This window comes from Gadus macrocephalus, chromosome 18 (genome assembly GCF_031168955.1).
Source record: "Gadus macrocephalus chromosome 18, ASM3116895v1".
NCBI classification, from domain to species: domain Eukaryota; kingdom Metazoa; phylum Chordata; class Actinopteri; order Gadiformes; family Gadidae; genus Gadus; species Gadus macrocephalus.
In genome coordinates, this window is record NC_082399.1 from 1,019,105 (window position 1) to 1,038,738 (window position 19,634).

Sequence of the window (19,634 nt, forward strand, 5' to 3'; positions counted from 1 at the left end):
TGCAAATTGTTACATATATGCTTGATAAATAAACCATGGTTAGTTACTGCTATTGGAGTGTTGGACACTTTCTTCTGGCGCTTTAGGGCAGTCAAGAAGCAGTAGGCTCCTCAGTGCAGTCTGTGGGTACATCACGGTATCTCTCGCGTGAACTACAGTTACCTCGACAGTCAGACGAGCCTCCCCTCTTACGTCACCGGTCTGCTGAAAGCCTCCGCCTTTTAATCATCCCATCTCCTCGTGGCGCACTTCGAGTTATTTGATTGGACAAACATGAACACTCCCGCTCTACGATTGGCCGCTCGTTACATCATTCAACACTATTTAGATGACCCACGTGTTCTGTTCATGCGGAGGCACCACATAGTCTTTGTTCATCTTGTTCAGTTTATGGACTAATATTAAATCCCACTGCTCAACAAAGTTAGACGACGTTATACGGAAAAAAAGGAAACAGAATGAAAATGTCTAAATTTGAAAGACATGTATCGTTATAACCCATGTCTGTCCCAAAACATATAACACTTGATCGCCGAAATATGGAAGGTTGTCTAAAAATCGAAATGGATGGGGAATAGGTGGGCTTTGTAAATTAACTTTTATTGATCTGATTAATAAATGCAAGTGACTCGGAATGAATCACAACTGATCCTAAAGCCAACATTACCTTGAAATATTTCCCGTCCGAATGTCAAACAGAAGTACCATAGACTGCTGTATCTTTTCATCTGTATTATAAATAACACAGCAAATATTGATTCAGATCCCGAAGCGCCTTGGACATTTCGAAATGTTGGCGTTAAAGGTAAACCGCAGTTTCTCCACGGCGAACGCCCGCTGCACTAAGAGCTCATTTGCATAAAGTTAACCGAAGTTCAGGTATTGGTCCCGCAACTCAAACGCAATGCAATCCCCCGCGTTCTCGCGAGACTTCCCACCATCCGTCGTCCTCGCGATAACGCGTACAACACAAAGTGAATGGGGAGGCGTCGCCGAACGAGAGACCACGCGTTTGGTGGGGGCCGGCCCGGGAGGCGGGACCACACTTGAGAGGCAACTGAACTCAAGTAACCCTGCTGGTCTTGGAGGTTCGGTTTCCTCTCTGTGACTTGAGGGGCGTGCTGCGAGCTACCCATCACTGGCTGAATCCGACAGCGCTGCCTCTGTTCTCATTGGACTGGGGGTGCAACCAACCTGTCAGCCCATGTGTCGTGGCCAGGACCAGTGTGAGACATTTAAATTCATCAGAGACAGCGACTCAAAGGAGCCAGAGGAATCGGGAGTGCCAGCGAAACAACGGCCGGAGAGGTCCATTCCATCCCAGCAACTGCCGGGAAGACCCTACTCGATCGCCAGAGGAAAATAGGGATTATATTGGGGAATAGATGCCAATCGAGTGCTGACTGTCTTTGTACCAAAAAGAAAATCAATTAGGACGATAAAACATCGCCCACTCTGACAGGTATGTTCAACATACTCATCATTGATCAACATATTGAAAGCGTATTATCAAGAGTATTCTATGTATTCAATGTGTCAGCAACTACCACTGTTCTTTACACTTAGCAAGATCTAAAGTATAGATAAAACGAAAAAACAAAACAAAAGTCAATTTCAGCATTAATCAAGCCATCTTTTAACTAAGTTTACGCCATAACCGGCCTGGTTAAGTAAGCTGTGGTGGTTTATGTACTGAGAAGAACCATGCTCCCACGCGTGTGCGACACCGCTTTCTCCCTGCTGCTCATGAGCTGAGCCTCATCGCACGTAGGTCCTACACTCCCAGTACATTGACATTATTTCCCATTTGTTGAAGTTGTAGTCTATACCTAAAAGTAATTTCTAATCACTCTTGATGTGATAATTGTGACAGATGGCCGATCGTTGTTGCTAACTAAGTTTAATCGCCTTCTTGTAATTGAGAATCTATTTTTATCATCACACATGTAAACTCATATCTCTATCTGTGTGTGTTTGTGTGTTATTGAGGTATGATATTGATGATGTGATCCGATTCAGCTGCACTTCTTCCCCGCATCTGGACCCTGGCCAGGCGATGCGATAATAGTTGGGTCAACGAGTTGCAGCCGAACCCGGTTGACAAAAGGCCACTTCAACAACTAGTTTATATGTTCAGTATGTTGGAGATGCAGTGATGGATGTGAGATAGTCGAAACAAGAGTTTGCTGTCACTGAGTGTTGGGCAACCAAACTCTCAGGTATGTCTGTGGTGTGTACGCTACAACCCATTGCAGTCGATGAATGTGTTGCTTATTTTTTAAAAAGTTCGCCTTCGTGTGTGAGCGTAGACCAGGGCCCATTCCTCAAGCCAGGTTGAGGAATGTCCAATGAGGGACACAAAAGAAGCCTTCACACACGTGACTTGTTGGCAAATCAGACCGCAGAGCTCCTCGTCGCTTGCCAAGTTGGATGGGGGGCACCGGCTATTTTTCAAGTGGTCCTGTCAGATCTTCACAGGTTGAACTCGATGACACAGCATCCTTTGTTTTACTTCCTTTTTCAATTGACTATGATCGCCCACTGTTAGAAAGTCTATGTCTAGCCCTTCTACTTTAAATGTACATCAAATGGGTCATACCACTTGCCACGATAGTACATGGACTCTATCACAGGATCAATGCTAGATTAATCTATCCTGCAGCACGGACATATTTAGACTGGATCCTTGTCATGAGTGCACACCCAGCTGTGGTTACCTCTGAACAGCAAAGCACAGGTGTTGGCCTGAACAGGTCCCATCTTGTCTGGTTCCTCCTGTCAGTACGGAGACCTGACAAAGACGGCGTTAATGCACGGTGGCTATTGAGGTTTGAATCATGGTGATCAGTAGCCTGGATGAACATGGAACAGCAGCTGTGTGAACAACCGTTGGCTTTTTTTTCATGAGCCTCAATCTGGTTTTATATTGTTTCTCGGTCAGGCTTATTTCAATAGTTCTTTATCACGGGAAGGGCCTCAAAGATACACACAGCACCCTGGACATTCAGAGGATAATTGGAGACACTGCTCTTGAGAGCGCAACCGGGCTGCGAAAAACTCTGAAGAATGGGGGATTGTTCGCAGTGAGTGCCGTCGGGTGCCGTGCGTTGACATTACATTCGTGATGGGATGTGCATGACCAGGAAAACCTGTTATTAAAGGGACAGCCTATGCTTATCTGTTTAGACTGTAGCAATGGAATGAAAGCGTCAAACACGCTGAGGTACCTCCAGCGTTCCCATAGCCAGCTGCTGTTGTTTGAGGTATGAGCTGCTGCTGCCCGGGGCTACTTTGGTCAGGACAGTTTGTATGTAAATGTCGTGGTAGTCACAGCACACCGTTCTTATAGAGACTAGGGTACAGCTAGTTCCAGGATTGTGTTGGGTCTCTTCAGGGCAAGTAAGCACGTGCAGTATACACACTGTATCCAGTGCACATACTGCACACTGTGCATACACACCGCACACTGTGTACGTTTGTGTCCCACGATGGACGTTAGCTCCTTGCCTCGGCGACAAACGACCAGCATGCGTGTGGATCTGGGTCATGTAAGCCCAACTCTCTCCATCAAGGTGCCGTGTCCTCAGCCCTGGTAATCCTCCACCGCCAGAGTCCTCAGCAGGTGACCAAATCTCCTCGGGCTCGGAGACACTCCTATCAATACAGTTGGCTCAAGACTTTCCTTTAATTTCCCAGAGAGGAAAGTGGGGAGCTTAGGAGAAAGGCCTTTTGCTAGTGACATCACCGTGCACCATTTTCAGCTAATGACAGTGCTACGGTTGTATTAACCAGTGTACTTAACTCTGCATTCTATGATTTTGTTTTAATGACTCGCTCCTCCTTACTCTTTCAAGGAATACGCTGACCAATCAAATCAGGAACTCGTTTTTGTGAATGGCATACTGTTTAGAAAGGCATGGACTACAAGTGAATGAAAACGGTTTGCCGGTTAAGCTTTAGCGGGCGGTATCTGCGCGGTGCGTTAGGAGTTAGCAGCGCCTCGGCAGTTCTGTTGAGTCACACTCCCATTCCCCTCCTGCCATGCTGCCAGTGGCGTGATGTGGTGTGGTGTGACGCCGGATCGGGTTTCCTGCTTTCCCCTTGCACGTCTTGGCAGAAGGCCAGCCACACACACATGCATGCAGCACCAAACCAAAACACCTCCTAGAGAAAGCTCATGAGGAAGCAATACAAAAGGACCAACGGCCTCCAATAAACCCCATGTGTAATTCTGCTGTGTTTTGTTAATGTATGTCTAGTTTTTTGTTCGGCCCTTTGTGGGTAAGCAGCCATGTGTGATGGGATTCGAACTGCAGTTTACAACTCTGATTTGTGGAGTGAAGCTGATTATTGTGGAGGCCTTGGGTCCGCCGTCATCATAGTAAGAGGCTGCAGAGCCTGTCACCCAGCTGCCCCAGGACAAACCTTCCCCCACCCCCGGTTACTCTCCCGTCCAGTCAGCCGGCCTCGATTCAACGTAACGCGAGGTCATTGGTGGACAGGTCAGAGGGGGTCGGGGTGTTTGTCCCAGAAACCAGGGACAAAAAGATCCAGACTGAGCATGTGCACTTGCTTAACCACGCAAGCGCACTGTCGCCGTACACATCTCGCAGACAATGAGGTGCGGATGTGCTCTCATGTGTGTACACAGAGACGGAGTGCCGTGTTGGCCCACATTGTGCACTGTAAGTGCTCTTTCATGCATGCACTGAAGGAGCTCAGCTTGCTAAACCCAGCATACACGACACATTTGGTTTGGTGTACATAAGATACACATCGGACAGATGGGCCATGGAAAGGTTTATGTCGCTGCCGTTGTGTGACTGAGAAGTAACAAGCAGAGGAGATCGTTAGATATAAAGGATATAACATAAAGGCATTCATAACAAGGTTTATTATACCTGCTAAAGTCTATGTTTAGTGATATGAGGGCGGGATCTGCCTCAAAGGTTTCCCTGTTGTAATCCTGCTAACATAGTTTTGTATTACCCTGCTGGCAGTCAGCATCTCATTCATTGCTTTACAAAGTCATATCTTCCCATTCGACCAATGAGGGGGTAGCAGACTTCCCCCTAAGGGCGGGTCCGTCTAGACAGCCCTGCCCTAATTTTCGTCTCTTCTTCAAATTGTATTTGTTATTCATCTTGGGTGTACATCATCAAATGTGTCTTTAACGACAATATCTTTGAAAATACCGTGCCTTTTTTCTGGTTTGCACCATTGACCGTAAGCCTTCTTGGACAGCTGTGTTCCTCCATCCGACTCCTAACCGGACCTTGTCTTCCTCCCCCCTCGCCTTGCCCTCTGCCTGCCCAGCGTTCCACCATGGAGGAGGTGGTCATAGCGGGGATATCCGGGCGTCTGCCCGAGTCGGAGAACCTGGAGGAGTTCTGGCACAACCTCTTCAACGGCGTTGACATGGTAACGGAGGACGACAGACGCTGGAAGCCTGGTAAGAGAAGCACTCTACAATAACACCCAATATTAGGAGGGAGATAACCATTACAAAACAAAGAAAATGATGTCGCGTGTCTGATGCGAGGTCTTGTATGTGTGTATATTTTTTCTTGTTTACTTTGTTGTGTCTGTCGTGAAGCGTAGTTTCCTGAAAGGTATATAGATGACCTGCAGATGACCTGACCACAAGCTATCATATGGGGAAGTCACCAGGACCCTATATCAGCGTTCCTTATCTCTTATTGTTGGCAGATGTTGAAACCGAGCAGATAGGAAGCCTGTCTCTATTTATCTTTTGAAAGAGTGGTAGTCTGTCGGGAGCGTATTGGTCCTGTATTTGAGTCAAATGAAACGGTTTGCCTCAGGAACATAGTTAGTGATGTAATCCGTGTCTGGCTGTAGTATGAAAGGTATACTACCCATTCATCATGAGCACGTCCATATGTGGAGGCCAAGAGGCATTTCAATACTTGACTCATAAACCTGTCGGTCAAGTGATGTGTTTCGGTTGATCCAGTTTTACATAAAATGATCATAAGAAGGAACTTCACGCTGCTGTTCTGAAACAGTAGTTGCAATAGTAATTGTGGAGGTGGGAATTTGCTTTGGGATGTAGTATACAAGTTTGGCAATGTAGAATTATGCAGGGTTACAACAAGTAGCCCATATATATTATTTAAAAAAGTTCCCACTAAAGTACCACTTTTTTTACATATTTAAACTTTTTTTACATATTTTTTCGACTTTTATGACCTATAAACGTTGTTATAATGATTGATAGTCATGTTTAACCATACCGAAGTGTCAAATAATGACGTACATGCATTTCGACGTATTCCCTGCTGACCGTCTGGGGTGGCTGTGCAGAGCGCTAAACACTCGGGACAACGTTTGCGATTCACTTGTTCACATTTCCGGGAAATCATCAACGTAGAGGCCCTCCTGCCGCGCCCCCATATGCCTGGTCAAATCTGCCCGAGCGCGCGCTTTAAGGAAGGTAACCAATCACAACGGAGTTGGGTTGGCAGGAGGGGGGCGAGGGGGCGGAGAAGGACGAAACCGAGCGTTGACAGAGAATGCTGAAAGCGCCCAGATGAGAGGAAGAGTTTCCTGAAAATCTACATCGTTTTTTGTGTATGGTTAAACATGACTATCAATCATTATAACAACGTTTACAGGTCATAAAAGTCGAAAAGCATAATAGGTCCCCTTTAAGATAACCTATGGTTTGATGTTGGAATGAGCCCTATGAAAATACGAAAAAGACTGAGTGACTCAGTCTTGCGTAAGAGTAACTCTACACACTACGATATTTATTTCAAAACCCCTATTATGTTCTGTTGCCTGGCTACCTGACTAGAAATCTATTTTGCTTCTTCTTTTCTGCCCACATAATCAGACTTGTCCTTAGCTTGTCCCCATCTCGCGCCTCCTTTCCCCCCTAAGCTCACTTCCTCAGTCCTTTTTTTACCTTCTTGTGAATTCAGACTCTTCTCTGCATCGCTTGGCAGCCATCCCAGGTCCTCTTTCATTTGTAGAAAGAGCTCTGGCCTGGAACACACACATGCACACGCGCACGCACGCACACACACATAAGCACACGCACGCGCACACATGCATGCGCGTACACACATACGTGCACACACATACGCACACATGAACACGCACGCACTTCTAGACCAGGGGAGCATGACAAAGAGAGAGCCAAATGCAGTAAGCCGGAGCAGGGTGTCTGAGTGGACATAGTGGAGGTCAGTGTAGGCCGGGTGACACCGCACAGCGATGGAGGGTCCGGGACGTGATGGTGGGGAGCTCATTGTTTTCCCCACCGTGTGACTGGCTCAGCACCGTGTGACTCAACCAGGGGTCGGGCACCGAAACACCCCAGCAGGACAACTTGCTCGCTTGTCCGGAAGAGTAGGCTGGCATCGCCAGAGGAACTGCTAACTCTAATTAGTCTAGAAGCTCTCTGTTCCCCAAATGCCTCCAGACGCAATTGGACAGGCCCTCAACCAATCATAGCGATGGATGACGCAGCACTGGGCGACAAAATAACATCTTTCTTCTCGACAAGAGCTTTCAGTGCAGTCAGTTCTTCTTCTTCTTCTTAGTATAAATATAGCGTCCAGTTCGTTTAATACTGTCTCGATGGCATAATCAGCAGATTGTTCTACATCAGTGGCATCCATCTTTGTTGTCTCTACGGCGATCCTCTGCAACGTCGTCGTATTTATCCCGCCTCCTATTAGATAGACGGCTGTGATTGGTCGGTCTATCTCGTACCGGTCAAATCTTTTTGTATGGACCTTATCTGCAGAGCAAATTAAACATGAGCTGGCGAGACTGGACGGGTTCCCGGGCTACATTATGGATGCCCTCACACGATGAGCTCGCAGCCTCCGTGTGGCCAAAGCTTCCCTACGGGGCTGAGCCTGGAAGCCCTGCTGAGCTATTTGGCTAACCGGGGCGTAGAGGATTGCTCCGATTCTCAGTCTAACGTTGCGCTCAAAGTTCAAACAAAACCAACAGAATCCAAACGCAAACAGCGTTCTTAATTTCTAAACCTTGATACATGTTTTATGAGTTGGAAGTGCTGAACTATCTATGTCTGTTAGCTGGATGTGTTCCAAATAAAACGGGTTGCATGGAATTTGCTATTTTAATGACATTGCACAAAGGGGGAAAGTTCCTTTAGGAATCTCTTTTTCAGATTCATTGTTTTGTTTGGTAGGCCACAATTAAAAAATAACAGCAAATCTTTTTTTCATTTCATTAACAAATGTTGACCAATATTCTGGATAACTTTTAGGGTGCGGCAATTTCAACACAACAAGCTAGATGAGTCCATCCCAAATTCATGCATTATTAATCAGGGGATCTTTTTCATTTTGACCCAAAAGACAGTTTCAGTGCGTTTGCGTGAACCAGCTGCACTCGGAAAACTCTGAGAAACCAGATCATCCTTTCACCACAACAATTCAACCACTCTAGTGGGTTCCCTTTGGCGTGTTCTGTGCCTTTTCAGGCTGTGACCCCCCCCCTGACAGGATCGTGACCCCTGACTAGTTAAAGAAATACAGCGTTAAAGACGATCCCCGTCGCCATGTGAGCGCTGTAGCTTTCAGAGAAAGGGGGAGCACGTGGGGCTGACCCTGTTCTGATTGGCTGTCGGCAGGTCTTTACGGCCTTCCCAAGAGGAACGGCAAGCTGAAGGACATCAGCCGCTTCGACGCGGCCTTCTTCGGGGTCCACCCCAAGCAGGCCCACACCATGGACCCCCAGCTCAGGCTCATGCTGGAGGTCTCCTACGAAGCCATCGTGGACGGAGGTAAGAGGAGGAGGAGGGGGAGGGGGGGGAGGAGGAGGAGGAGGAGGAGGAGGAGGAGGGGGAGGAGGAGGGGGAGGGAAGAGGAAGAGGAGGAGGAGGGGGAGGAGGAGGACGGAGGGAAGAGGAAGAGGAAGAGGGGGAGGAGGAGGAGGCAGGGCTCAATCCTGAGGCTAAAACAGGATGATACACCACTCTTTTGTCAGAAGAAAGAAACAATTTATCGCTGTAGGTACAGTTAAGTTGTTCATAGAAACAAGGCCCAAGCACTAACAATCGCTAGGTTAACCCATTCCCTGTGTACAACAAAGACATCTAGGAATAGAAGCTACACAATGCTTTGATATGGATAGCGTTATCAGAATAGAGAGCGTTATCAGAATAGAGTTGTGTTATAAACGTGAACTGGTTTTGCAAAGAAATCTTGAAAGACATTTCCCTCTAAAAGTACGTTGAAGGTTTGGGTTTGGAAGGATTGTAGATTAATCACCGGGCGTGGGCGTGTCGGGTGCGGTGGACAGGTCTGAACCCCACGGACCTGCGGGGCAGTCGGACGGGGGTCTACATCGGCGTGAGCGGCTCGGAGGCGGGCGAGGCGTTCAGCCGGGACCCCGAGGAGCTGCTGGGCTACAGCATGACGGGCTGCCAGCGGGCCATGTTCGCCAACCGCCTCTCCTACTTCTTCGACTTCAACGGTGAGACGGGCGTAAGGGATAGAACCCAGGAAATATGATAGGAAATATATGAATATGACTCGAGGAATCGCAATCTTGAATCCTGTCTCGTGGAAAATAAAATGTAATTAAAATAAAAAAAGAAAGAAATGCGTAAGACGGGCGACGGCACCAGGTGGGGGTTAAACTGTTAGCTGAAAGGCCTTTGAGATGTAACGCCGCCTTCTGTGCGGCCGATGACATGCTGTATAACGGTGCTCAAAGTGTTATGATGCTCACCGGACCACATGGGTTAACAGAGTGGCCACTGAGGGGTAATTACATGCTTGTACCTTCTCAGTTGTTTGAATGAAAGGGTAATTGTACGCAACAATCGCTTTTTTTTTAGTTGCCAAGTGGGAAATCTCTCGGCTTTCTCACAACATTTCACCACGGCACGAAGCCCTTTTGGTCGAGCTTTTTATAACAAAAGCTTAAAACATTAAACATCTAAAAAAGCGCTTTTCCAGGGCGGTCGTTTGCTATCGGCTGCACGCCCTTGCGTTAGCGACCGCGGCATGCGTTCTGCCGACGTTTGCGTCGAGGACCTCCATCTGTGTTTATTCATACGCAGTCGGCCCCTGAACCCCCTCCTCCCCCTCCTCCCCAGGCCCGAGCACGGCCATCGACACAGCCTGCTCCTCCAGCCTGCTGGCCCTGGAGAATGCCTTCCAGGCTATCCGCCACGGGCACTGCGACCACGCCCTGGTGGGCGGAGTCAACCTGCTGCTGAAGCCCAACACCTCGGTGCAGTTCATGAAGCTGGGCATGCTCAGTCCGGGCGGCTCCTGCAAGTCCTTCGACGCCTCGGGTGAGTCGCCCTATGCCGCCACAGGGGGGTCCCGAACCCCCCCCCGGGGTAACGCTACCGGGCACATGGTTCAGAGTGCTGTCTGCATAGGGCTGTAGACTACTGTGTACCTGAGTACTGAATGCTAAGCGTGTTATGCTTACTGTTCTCGTCTGAAGGGTAAGTGCTCTAACCAAGATGGAAATGGTGTATTTAATAATATCATTTAAATAGGAGGATAAACTCCAAAAGTACGTTGTATCCATAATTGAAATGCTAAATATGTGTAGCAGACGAGCAGTAGCTCGATGTTGCGTTGCTGTCTGGAAGTTGCACAATGAGCACTGTGAGGAAGTGCATCATCAAGGCGTGAGATGGTTTAAACCCCGGTCCCAGGAGGATGGCTTCATGATACCCCCCCCCCCCCCCCCAGGTGACGGGTACTGCCGGTCCGAGGCGGCGCTGGCCGTGTTCCTGACCCGGAGGCCGGCGGCGCGCAGGATCTACGCCACGGTGGTGAACGCCGGCAACAACACGGACGGATACAAGGAGCAGGGTGAGCGCCCCGCCGGCCCTAACCCCACCCGGGGCGTCGGATCAGGGAGGGGGCCCGACCGCACGGAGACGGGGTGGGGTCGACACGGTTCACTGAGGCGTGTGGGGGCTGTGTGTTTACTGACGGGAGTCGTGGTCCGATGAGGCGGGCCGAGCCATGACGCGAATCAGACCGACGTCGCAATGTCATACAAAACCACGCTCAAAGTGCAACGGCTGCGAGAAACAAATAGAAAGACATTGTATTCTGGGGTTAGGGGGATGTGTTACTGACTGGCCATCAGTACGATTTGTATTTATTTTTATTTACAATTCAATAGTTAAATAAATGTTATAATATCCATTCAGGCATCAATCCATCTCAACACATCGGCCTGGCCTAAAGGATAGAGCAGTTTATATGTCGACTGCTTCCAATGTTCTGTTGGTCATACTAGAGAATGACTTATTGCTTGTTTAGTGAATAATACCGAACATAAGAAACTTTAAAAATAAAAATCGCATACAAAATCGCAATCGCAGTATTGGTAGAAATAATCGCAATTCGATTATTTCCCCAAATTGTTCAGCCCTAGACTCAGTCCTCCACGGGATAGCGTGACCAATAGCCGGCCGCCCAGCTAGACAGTGTGTAGCTGAGGAACCTTCTTGTTCCTCTGTTTAAAACAGCCTGACTCTGGCAGCATCATAAAAGGGTCCCGTGTTCACCAAAGGACATGCATCCAAGACATGATCATGCAGTCTTCTACGCACACGCACGCCCACACACTCACAGGTGACCCTGAGTGAGTGCCCCCACTCTGACCTTTCCTCCAGTCATCCCTCACACACTTGGCCGCTTGTTGCGTCTGCTTATAAATCATCCTTGCGGAAGGATCACTGACTGGCATGTGGCTCGAAATAGTTTGCACGTGCGCACACTCCTACCGCATGCACACGCAGATACTGGAGACGAGCCTGACCAATGAGGAGCCTGGGGAAGGGGTTTAAATAACCTGTTTGTGTTCTTTCTAGCGACAACATATCTTTAGTCGTTCTGAGCCTCACGTGGTCGTAGCTGTGTGAAACGACTCTGGTTCAGCAGGTGTAGAGCCAAGGCGGGTTTCGGCCGTGAGCGGTCATTGAAAGACACCGACTTCTCCGTTCTCCACACCCCTTTTATTTTAATTTTAAAAGCCATAAAGGCTTTTAATGCCTTTATGGACAGGAGAGTGGAGAGACACGGGGAAGTAGGTTGACCATATGAGGCATCAGACTGCAGGTCTGATGGAACCTGAGTCACTGTCTGGCAGATGGTTTGCATATTCACGGGTCAACCCACCACGCTCCGCGCTTGTAAATGTCCGTTTACACCGGCAATTAATTTCCTGATATTTTTCCGGCCCCGAACGTCGCGCAGACCCTACTCTCTGCTGACCTGACACCAGACCAATCTCGCGAGCTCCTGTTTCATTTGCTCTGCAGAAAATATCTGGCTCCCCTCCCATACAAAAAGCTTTCGGCCTTGCATGAGATAGACAGACCGACCGACCAATCACAACCGTTTATTCATTGGAGGCTGGACAAATTAGATGACTGTGCAGAGGAGTGACATGTAGGCATTTTCAACAACAACAACAAAGATGGCTGCCGCTAATTTACTTTGCCATTCGTCCGGTGACGCCAGTCTCATTGCCAGGCTAGTTCTACACACAGTGGCAGCCATCTTTGTAGTTCCCAGGCCAGCTCTCTTTATGCCCGTGCTGAGCGTGTCCCCTCTCCCTTCGCCCGGCAGGCGTGACCTTCCCCTCGGGGGAGATGCAGCGCAGGCTGGTCAGCCGGCTCTACGAGGAGGCGCACATCCGCCCCGAGGAGGTGGAGTACATCGAGGCCCACGGCACCGGGACCAAGGTGGAGACGGCCGCCACGCACGCACACACAAGCACGCACGCACAAGCACGCACACACAAGCACGCACGCACACACAAGCACGCACGCACACACAAGCACGGACGCACAAGCACGCACACACAAGCATGCACACACAAGCACGCACACACAAGCACACAACAAGCACGCACGCACACACAAGCACACAACAAGCACGCACGCACGCACACACAAGCACGCAACAACAAGCACGCACGCACACACAAGCACGCACACACAAGCACTTACACACAAGCACGGACACACAAACACGTGCTACAGCATTAAGATGGGACAAAATACAAAAAATAAATAAAAATAAAATAAAAATACTAAGTAGTGATAAAGTACCGGTAATACACAGGAAAATTTAATGTAAAGCTCAAGTATATGCAAACACTAGGGACAAACAGTATGAATTATAACGTGGCCCAGAGTGCATGTTAATAACCGGCGCGGTGGTGGTGGTGTGTTGTGTGCAGGTGGGCGACCCCCAGGAGGTGAACGGCATCGTCAGCGTCTTCTGCCAGTCGGAGCGCGAGCCCCTCCTCATCGGCTCCACCAAGTCCAACATGGGCCACCCGGAGCCCGCCTCCGGCCTGGCCGCCCTGGCCAAGGTGACGAGCGCACCCTGAAACGCCCTGTCGTAGATGAAGAGTGGTGTAGTGGGTCACTTAGTGGTACCACGGTCCTGAACCTGGTCCAAGTGTTGACCTAGCTGCACAAAACGTGGGATAGGATGTAAATATGGACTCACAGTGTTTCATTAACATTTTAGTTAGTCTTTTTATGCAGCATTACACCAAGCTTCTAGTTTACTTCTACTTCTAGCCATGTTCAATTGATCGTATGAATATCACGAGTCCGTCAAAATAACGCCTATCCCCATTGACTTTGAGTGGGGACGGACGCGCAATGCATTGTGGATCCGTCCGTTCCGTTGGAGCCTTCGGCGACGTCAAAAAGTTGAAAAATGTTCAACTTTTTCGGCAGCGACGGATCCGTCATCCAATCAGATCACGTATGCAAATTTAAGCACTGTGACGCGACTCGGGCTCTGACGATACTGGAAAGCGGGAAAACGGGTCATCTTGCATAGCAACAAGCAGGAAGAAGCGGGAAGAACCCGGCGAAGCGATTTGATTGGCTGACGGATGCCTCTGCAAAGACTACTCCCCCATCAGTCAGCCACGCCTTCCCACGTCCGTTGACTGACGGTGCAGTGGGCATGTAGGGTCATGCCCACTGCACCGTCAGTCAAAAGACGTCGGAAGGCTTGGCTGACGGATGGGGGAGCTTTCCGGGGTCGTCAGAGCCCGAGACATTGCACACATTTGCATACGTGATCTGATTGGATGACGGATCCGTCGCTGCCGAAAAAGTTGAAAATTTTGAAACTTTTTGACGGAGCGAACGGATCCACAATGCATTGCACGTCCGTCCCCATTCAGAGTCAATGGGGATCAGTCGACGGACGGAGGCAGTGGGACGAGGCGTTAGCCACCTCGTACACGACCACCGCCGTGTTCTCAGAGCTGACCTCTCCCCTCCCCTCCACCAGGTGGTGCTGTCCCTGGAGCGCGGCGTGTGGGCCCCCAACCTGCACTTCAGCAGCCCCAACACGGACATCCCGGCCCTGAGCGACGGCCGGCTGCGCGTGGTCGACCGGCCCATCCCCGTGCGCCGCGGCATCGTGGGCGTCAACTCCTTCGGCTTCGGCGGCTCCAACGTGCACGTGATCCTCCGGCCCCCCGCGGACCCCCCCCAGCCCGCGGCGGCGGCGGAGGTCGCGTCGGGGCCCCGGCTGCTCCAGGCCTGCGGGCGCACGGAGGAGGCGGTCGCCTCGCTGCTCGCCGCGGGGAAGCAGGGGGCACGGGATGACAGCTTCCTGTCGCTGCTGAACGAGGTGTCGGGGCTCCCCGTGGCCGCCATGCCCTTCCGGGGGTACACCCTGGTGGGCTCCGCGGGGGAGGTGACGGAGGTGCAGCAGGCCTCGGCCACACCCCGGCCCCTGTGGTACATCTGCTCAGGTGTGTGTGTGTGTGTGTGTGTGTGTGTGTGTGTGTGTGTGTGTGTGTGTGTGTGTGTGTGTGTGTGTGTGTGTGTGTGTGTGTGTGTGTGTGTGTGTGTGTGTGTGTGTGTGTGTGTGTGTGTGTGTGTGTTATGAATACACGCACTGGAAGTGAGTGTTGTTCAACAACTGCTGACTCAGTTAGAATCCGCCAGCTATGAAGTTGCTTGAACGCATCGACCAGCTAAAATATTTTAACATTGGCTTTTAATCGCAGAGTATGGGTGAGTTAACTCACGATTAAGCCTTTTTTATTCTATTTTAAATCCATTCCAATTGAAGTTTAATGAGATTATCAAATGGAATGACATTATCATTCATACCAAACGTACTTTATATGCAAGAACTAGACCAAGTGATCTCGTGGGAGTTGTATTGACTCACTCAGTGTGGGATGATTATTAAACTTACTGTAAAGTAAGTGGAACTAAAGAACTAAAATTAATTCTGACATGAATGTTGACATTCTTTGGGCTGAACCTGACAAAATCTCAGTAAAAAAGAAAAGTGTTATTTTTATTAACTGAGTTTAAATAAGATTGAGTTATTACCGCGTTTATTTTGTCAGCCCTAATTTCAACTTGAATATATATGAACATAACCTTCTGTTTGTTTTCGTTTTGCCGCCCAGTTCTCCTAGCGGTGGGTTAAATGCAGAGATCACATTTCGTTAAGCTAAATCCCGACTCGTCGTGTAAACTGATCAGCAGCAGCACTGGGGGGGGGGGGGGGGCTGTCATTGAGTGAACATAGTGTCTCTAAATAAAACATGAACTAATTAGCCTAATCGCTCTGTTCTGTCCCCCAGGCATGGGGACCCAGTGGGCCGGCATGGGCCAGCACATGATGCAGCTGCCGCAGTTCAGGGAGTCCATCCTGCGCTCGGACGTGGCCCTGAAGGACACGGGCCTGTGTGTGTCCAGCCTGCTCATGCAGGCCGACGAGAGCACCTTCGAGGACACGGTGCACGCCTTCGTGGCTCTGGCGGCCATTCAGGTACCGACCGCCGGACTGTGACCACGTCACCTCATGGAAACGTTGGGAACACATTCTTATCCACACGTGATCGGACCACAGCCCATGGAGAATATGTTCCTGAAGTTTCCATGAAATGACTTTTCCTACACGGTGTTATCCTTGACAGTGCTATGTTAAAGGGGGGGTATAATGCCACCAGGTATGAGGGTGATTAGCCATTACAAGCCGTTTCATAATCTGCCTTTTCCTGTGTTTTAGTGACATCGTAAGTGATGGATAGATAAGCAACGTTTGCTACAGTCCACTAGGTAGGGTGGTAGACTGATCTACCCAGCACACATCTAGGTGGACCACACCAACACCTGGTGGCATAATATACCCCCGCTTTAACTTACTCTGCACACGTACTACATGCTGCCTTCTGAATCCCTTTCAAGAGTCCATTAGCAGCTCCGTTTCTCTCTGGTCCAATCAGGTGGCTCAGATCGACCTGCTGACCCAGCTGGGCCTGAAGCCAGAGGGCATCGTGGGCCACTCGGTGGGCGAGCTAGCCTGCGGCTACGCAGACGGCTCCCTCAGCCACAGCGAGGCCATACTGGCGGCCTACTGGAGGGGGCGCTGCATCAAGGAGGCCAACCTGCCCCCGGGGGGCATGGCCGCTGTCGGTGAGGACCGGGGGCTCGCTGCTGCTTCTGGCTCGGTTTCTTCTTCTCTCTGCTTCTTCTTCTTCTGTCTCTGTCTCTGTTTCTTCTTCTTCTTCTACTTCTACTTCTACTTCTACTTCTACTTCTTCTACTTCTTCCTATCTCTGCCTTCTCTTTCTTTCTCATGAGTGCGCTTCCAGCTGTAGGCTCACACAACGCTGTGGATCTGAATGAGTGCACTAATTAAGGCGTCACCATTTCATTGTGCTCTCCTGGGTTTAGACTATACACATGCACTGAGTATATAGTGCACCGAATACCAGCAATGAGCAGTAAAATAACTGATCCAGTACCCAGTGACATTCCACACGTTTCTGCTAGACGTCAATTTTTTCCTGTTCTGTGCCTTACTTGTTTCCTAAATTGTGATTTAAATTGTGTTCACTATTTAGGGATTAGGGAATGAGGTAACGAGTGTCTTCGGCCACCGTAGGGATTGTGTTATGGATCTGATGGAGAGTAATTTATTGTGTTTTGTCCGCAGGGCTGACGTGGGCCGAGTGCAAGGCCCAGTGCCCCGAGGGCGTGGTCCCCGCCTGCCACAACTCTGAGGACACCGTCACCATCTCTGGACCTCAGGTACACCACCCTGCTACACCACCCTGCTACACCACCCTGCTACACCACCCTGCTCCAACACCCTGCTCCAACACCCTGCTCCAACACCCTGCTCCACCTCACTGCTCCACCTCACTGCTCCACCTCACTGCTCCACCTCAGTGCTCCACCTCACTGCTCCACCTCACTGCTCCACCTCACTGCTCCACCACCTCACTGCTCCACCACCTCACTGCTCCACCACCTCACTGCTCCACCTCCCTGCTCCACCTCACTGCTCCACCTTCCTGCTCCACCTCCCTGCTCCACCTCACTGCTCCACCACCTCACTGCTCCACCTCACTGCTCCACCTCACTGCTCCACCTCACTGCTCCACCACCTCACTGCTCCACCTCACTGCTCCACCTCACTGCTCCACCTCACTGCTCCACCTCACTGCTCCACCTCACTGCTCCACCTCACTGCTCCACCACCTCACTGCTCCACCTCAGTGCTCCACCTCACTGCTCCACCTCCCTGCTCCACCTCACTGCTCCACCTCACTGCTCCACCTCACTGCTCCACCTCCCTGCTCCACCTCCCTGCTCCACCTCCCTGCTCCACCTCCCTGCTCCACCTCACTGCTCCACCTCACTGCTCCACTCCTACAGAACAATGTCTTTATCCGTGGGAAACACAACCGGGTCCACAAGTAAACACACGCAGACATTGTCCTTCTCCAAAGACAATCCACTGAAGAGAATGCACACGTTATATGGTGTGGTTCTAATGTCCTTGGAAAGGGTCATTGTACGATGAAATCCTCCTGCCTTCTGGCATCATTCTGGTTACGCAACACTCACACGCCCTGTGCCTGTGTCTGTCTGTCTGTCTGTCTGTGCGTCTGTCTGTCTGTCTGTCTGTCTGTCTGTCTGTCTTGCAGGAGGCCGTGAGCACGTTTGTGGCTCAGCTGAAGGAGAGCGGTGTGTTCGCCAAGGAGGTGCGCAGTGCAGGCGTGGCGTTCCACTCTTACTACATGGCCTCCATCGCGCCCGCCCTCCTCGCCGCGCTCCGAAAGGTACGCAGCCCAAGAGGGCCGCCCTCCAGCCCGGGGGGGGGGCACTAAGATATTTAGGGCCACACTAAGATGTTTAGGGGCCAACGAAGACATTGGGGGGCCTACAAAGACATTGGGGGGCCTACAAAGACATTCAGGGGCCTCCAAAGACATTCAGGGGCCTCCAAAGACATTTAGGGCTACAAAAAAACATTTAGGGGCACACAAATGTTTCACAAAATGTGTTAGAAAAACATTATATAAAATGAAAGAAAAAAAATCTACAATGTCCAATATTAAAGAAATATAAACATACACATATTGTATACATGGATGCATATATATTAATGAATCAACAATAATCAAATGTTTAAATGATATTAACTTAAATCAAAATGTACACAAATTACAAAAAAAAAAGTAGGTTTCATTACAATAGAAACCTTTACCATACCTTTTAATATTCAGCACGTGTATAAGTAATTTAAGTGTTGAAGAATAATGTAGTGCAATCAATGTAAGTGTCCTTCCCCAGACAAATCCAACCCGTGAGATAAATCACAATTGTACAAGTTGTTTCCGAATATTCAAGCAAAGTGGGCTTAGCGAAGAGCCCAGAAGCTATGTGAATGTCTGTGTGACTCATATCTGAGTCAAACTGGATATGCTCCCCGGCCCGTGAAGGGAAGTGTTGCATTGTTCCCCCACAACTTGATTAGCGATGAGCCAGCGACGGTGTCTCGTTGGTGTCGGTCATATAAACCCAATGCCAACATGGAAAATGTTCATGTTGGGGATCTGTTTACCTTTTTATCATCTTGGTAAACACTGACCCCTTGTGGCAGGAAGGGGGACAACGGTTCCCTTTCTTTTTCGGTGGTTTGCACAAAAAACAACAAATCTAAAGTTTCAGCGGGTTCACCAATACATTGATCATATCATAATCTAACCATTAAAGAAAGCATTGTATTACATTATCAATGTATTGCCATAGAATGCATTTCTACATGTAAAGCACAGCATTCTCGGTATAGAAGGAACAATATTTTACGCACGCATAAAATAAAAAAAATAAAAAATCCAAACGTTTCAAGGTAAAGGGGTCGCCTCCTTAGAGGACCATACATGGCCCTGACGGCCCTGCGTGCTCTCCTCCCATTGGCCAGGTGATCGTGGAGCCCCGGAGGCGGTCTCCCCGCTGGGTGAGCACCAGTATCCCCCAGGAGGACTGGGGTACCCCCCTGGCGCTGTACAGTTCGGCCGACTACCACGTCAACAACCTGGTGAGCCCCGTGCTGTTCCAGGAGGGCCTGAGGCTGGTGCCCGACAACGCCGTGGTGCTGGAGATAGCGCCCCACGCCCTGCTGCAGGTGGGCGAACACACGCACGCACGCACGTGCACACTCGCGTCCGCACGCACTCACACACTCACTCACTGGTGCTGGCGATAGACTCACTCTCTAACTTTAACACACACGCACACACACACACACACTGTATATCATTGGTGGTATTGGGAAGTACCGTGGAAGAACACT

The 19,634-nt window shown here is 49.8% G+C and overlaps 1 protein-coding gene across 2 annotated transcripts in view; it reads left to right on the forward strand.

Annotated features, from left to right (window-relative positions):
• The first annotated feature begins 1,079 nt into the window (after window positions 1-1,079).
• fasn (fatty acid synthase) overlaps window positions 1,080-19,634 on the forward strand; it is a 42,244-nt gene continuing 23,689 nt past the window's right edge. Inside the window, exons 1-14 of one of the 2 annotated variants that reach the window (XM_060037654.1) lie at window positions 1,080-1,462; window positions 5,245-5,452; window positions 8,633-8,785; window positions 9,304-9,477; window positions 10,106-10,306; window positions 10,719-10,841; window positions 12,615-12,730; window positions 13,231-13,365; window positions 14,310-14,778; window positions 15,628-15,815; window positions 16,273-16,462; window positions 16,986-17,080; window positions 17,983-18,117; window positions 19,263-19,466. In XM_060037654.1, the coding sequence (XP_059893637.1) occupies window positions 5,326-5,452; window positions 8,633-8,785; window positions 9,304-9,477; window positions 10,106-10,306; window positions 10,719-10,841; window positions 12,615-12,730; window positions 13,231-13,365; window positions 14,310-14,778; window positions 15,628-15,815; window positions 16,273-16,462; window positions 16,986-17,080; window positions 17,983-18,117; window positions 19,263-19,466 (2,310 nt within the window). In that variant the 5' untranslated portion in view covers window positions 1,080-1,462; window positions 5,245-5,325. The remainder of the gene's footprint in view (window positions 1,463-5,244; window positions 5,453-8,632; window positions 8,786-9,303; window positions 9,478-10,105; window positions 10,307-10,718; window positions 10,842-12,614; window positions 12,731-13,230; window positions 13,366-14,309; window positions 14,779-15,627; window positions 15,816-16,272; window positions 16,463-16,985; window positions 17,081-17,982; window positions 18,118-19,262; window positions 19,467-19,634) is intronic. The other variant, XM_060037653.1, reaches the window with a different exon arrangement.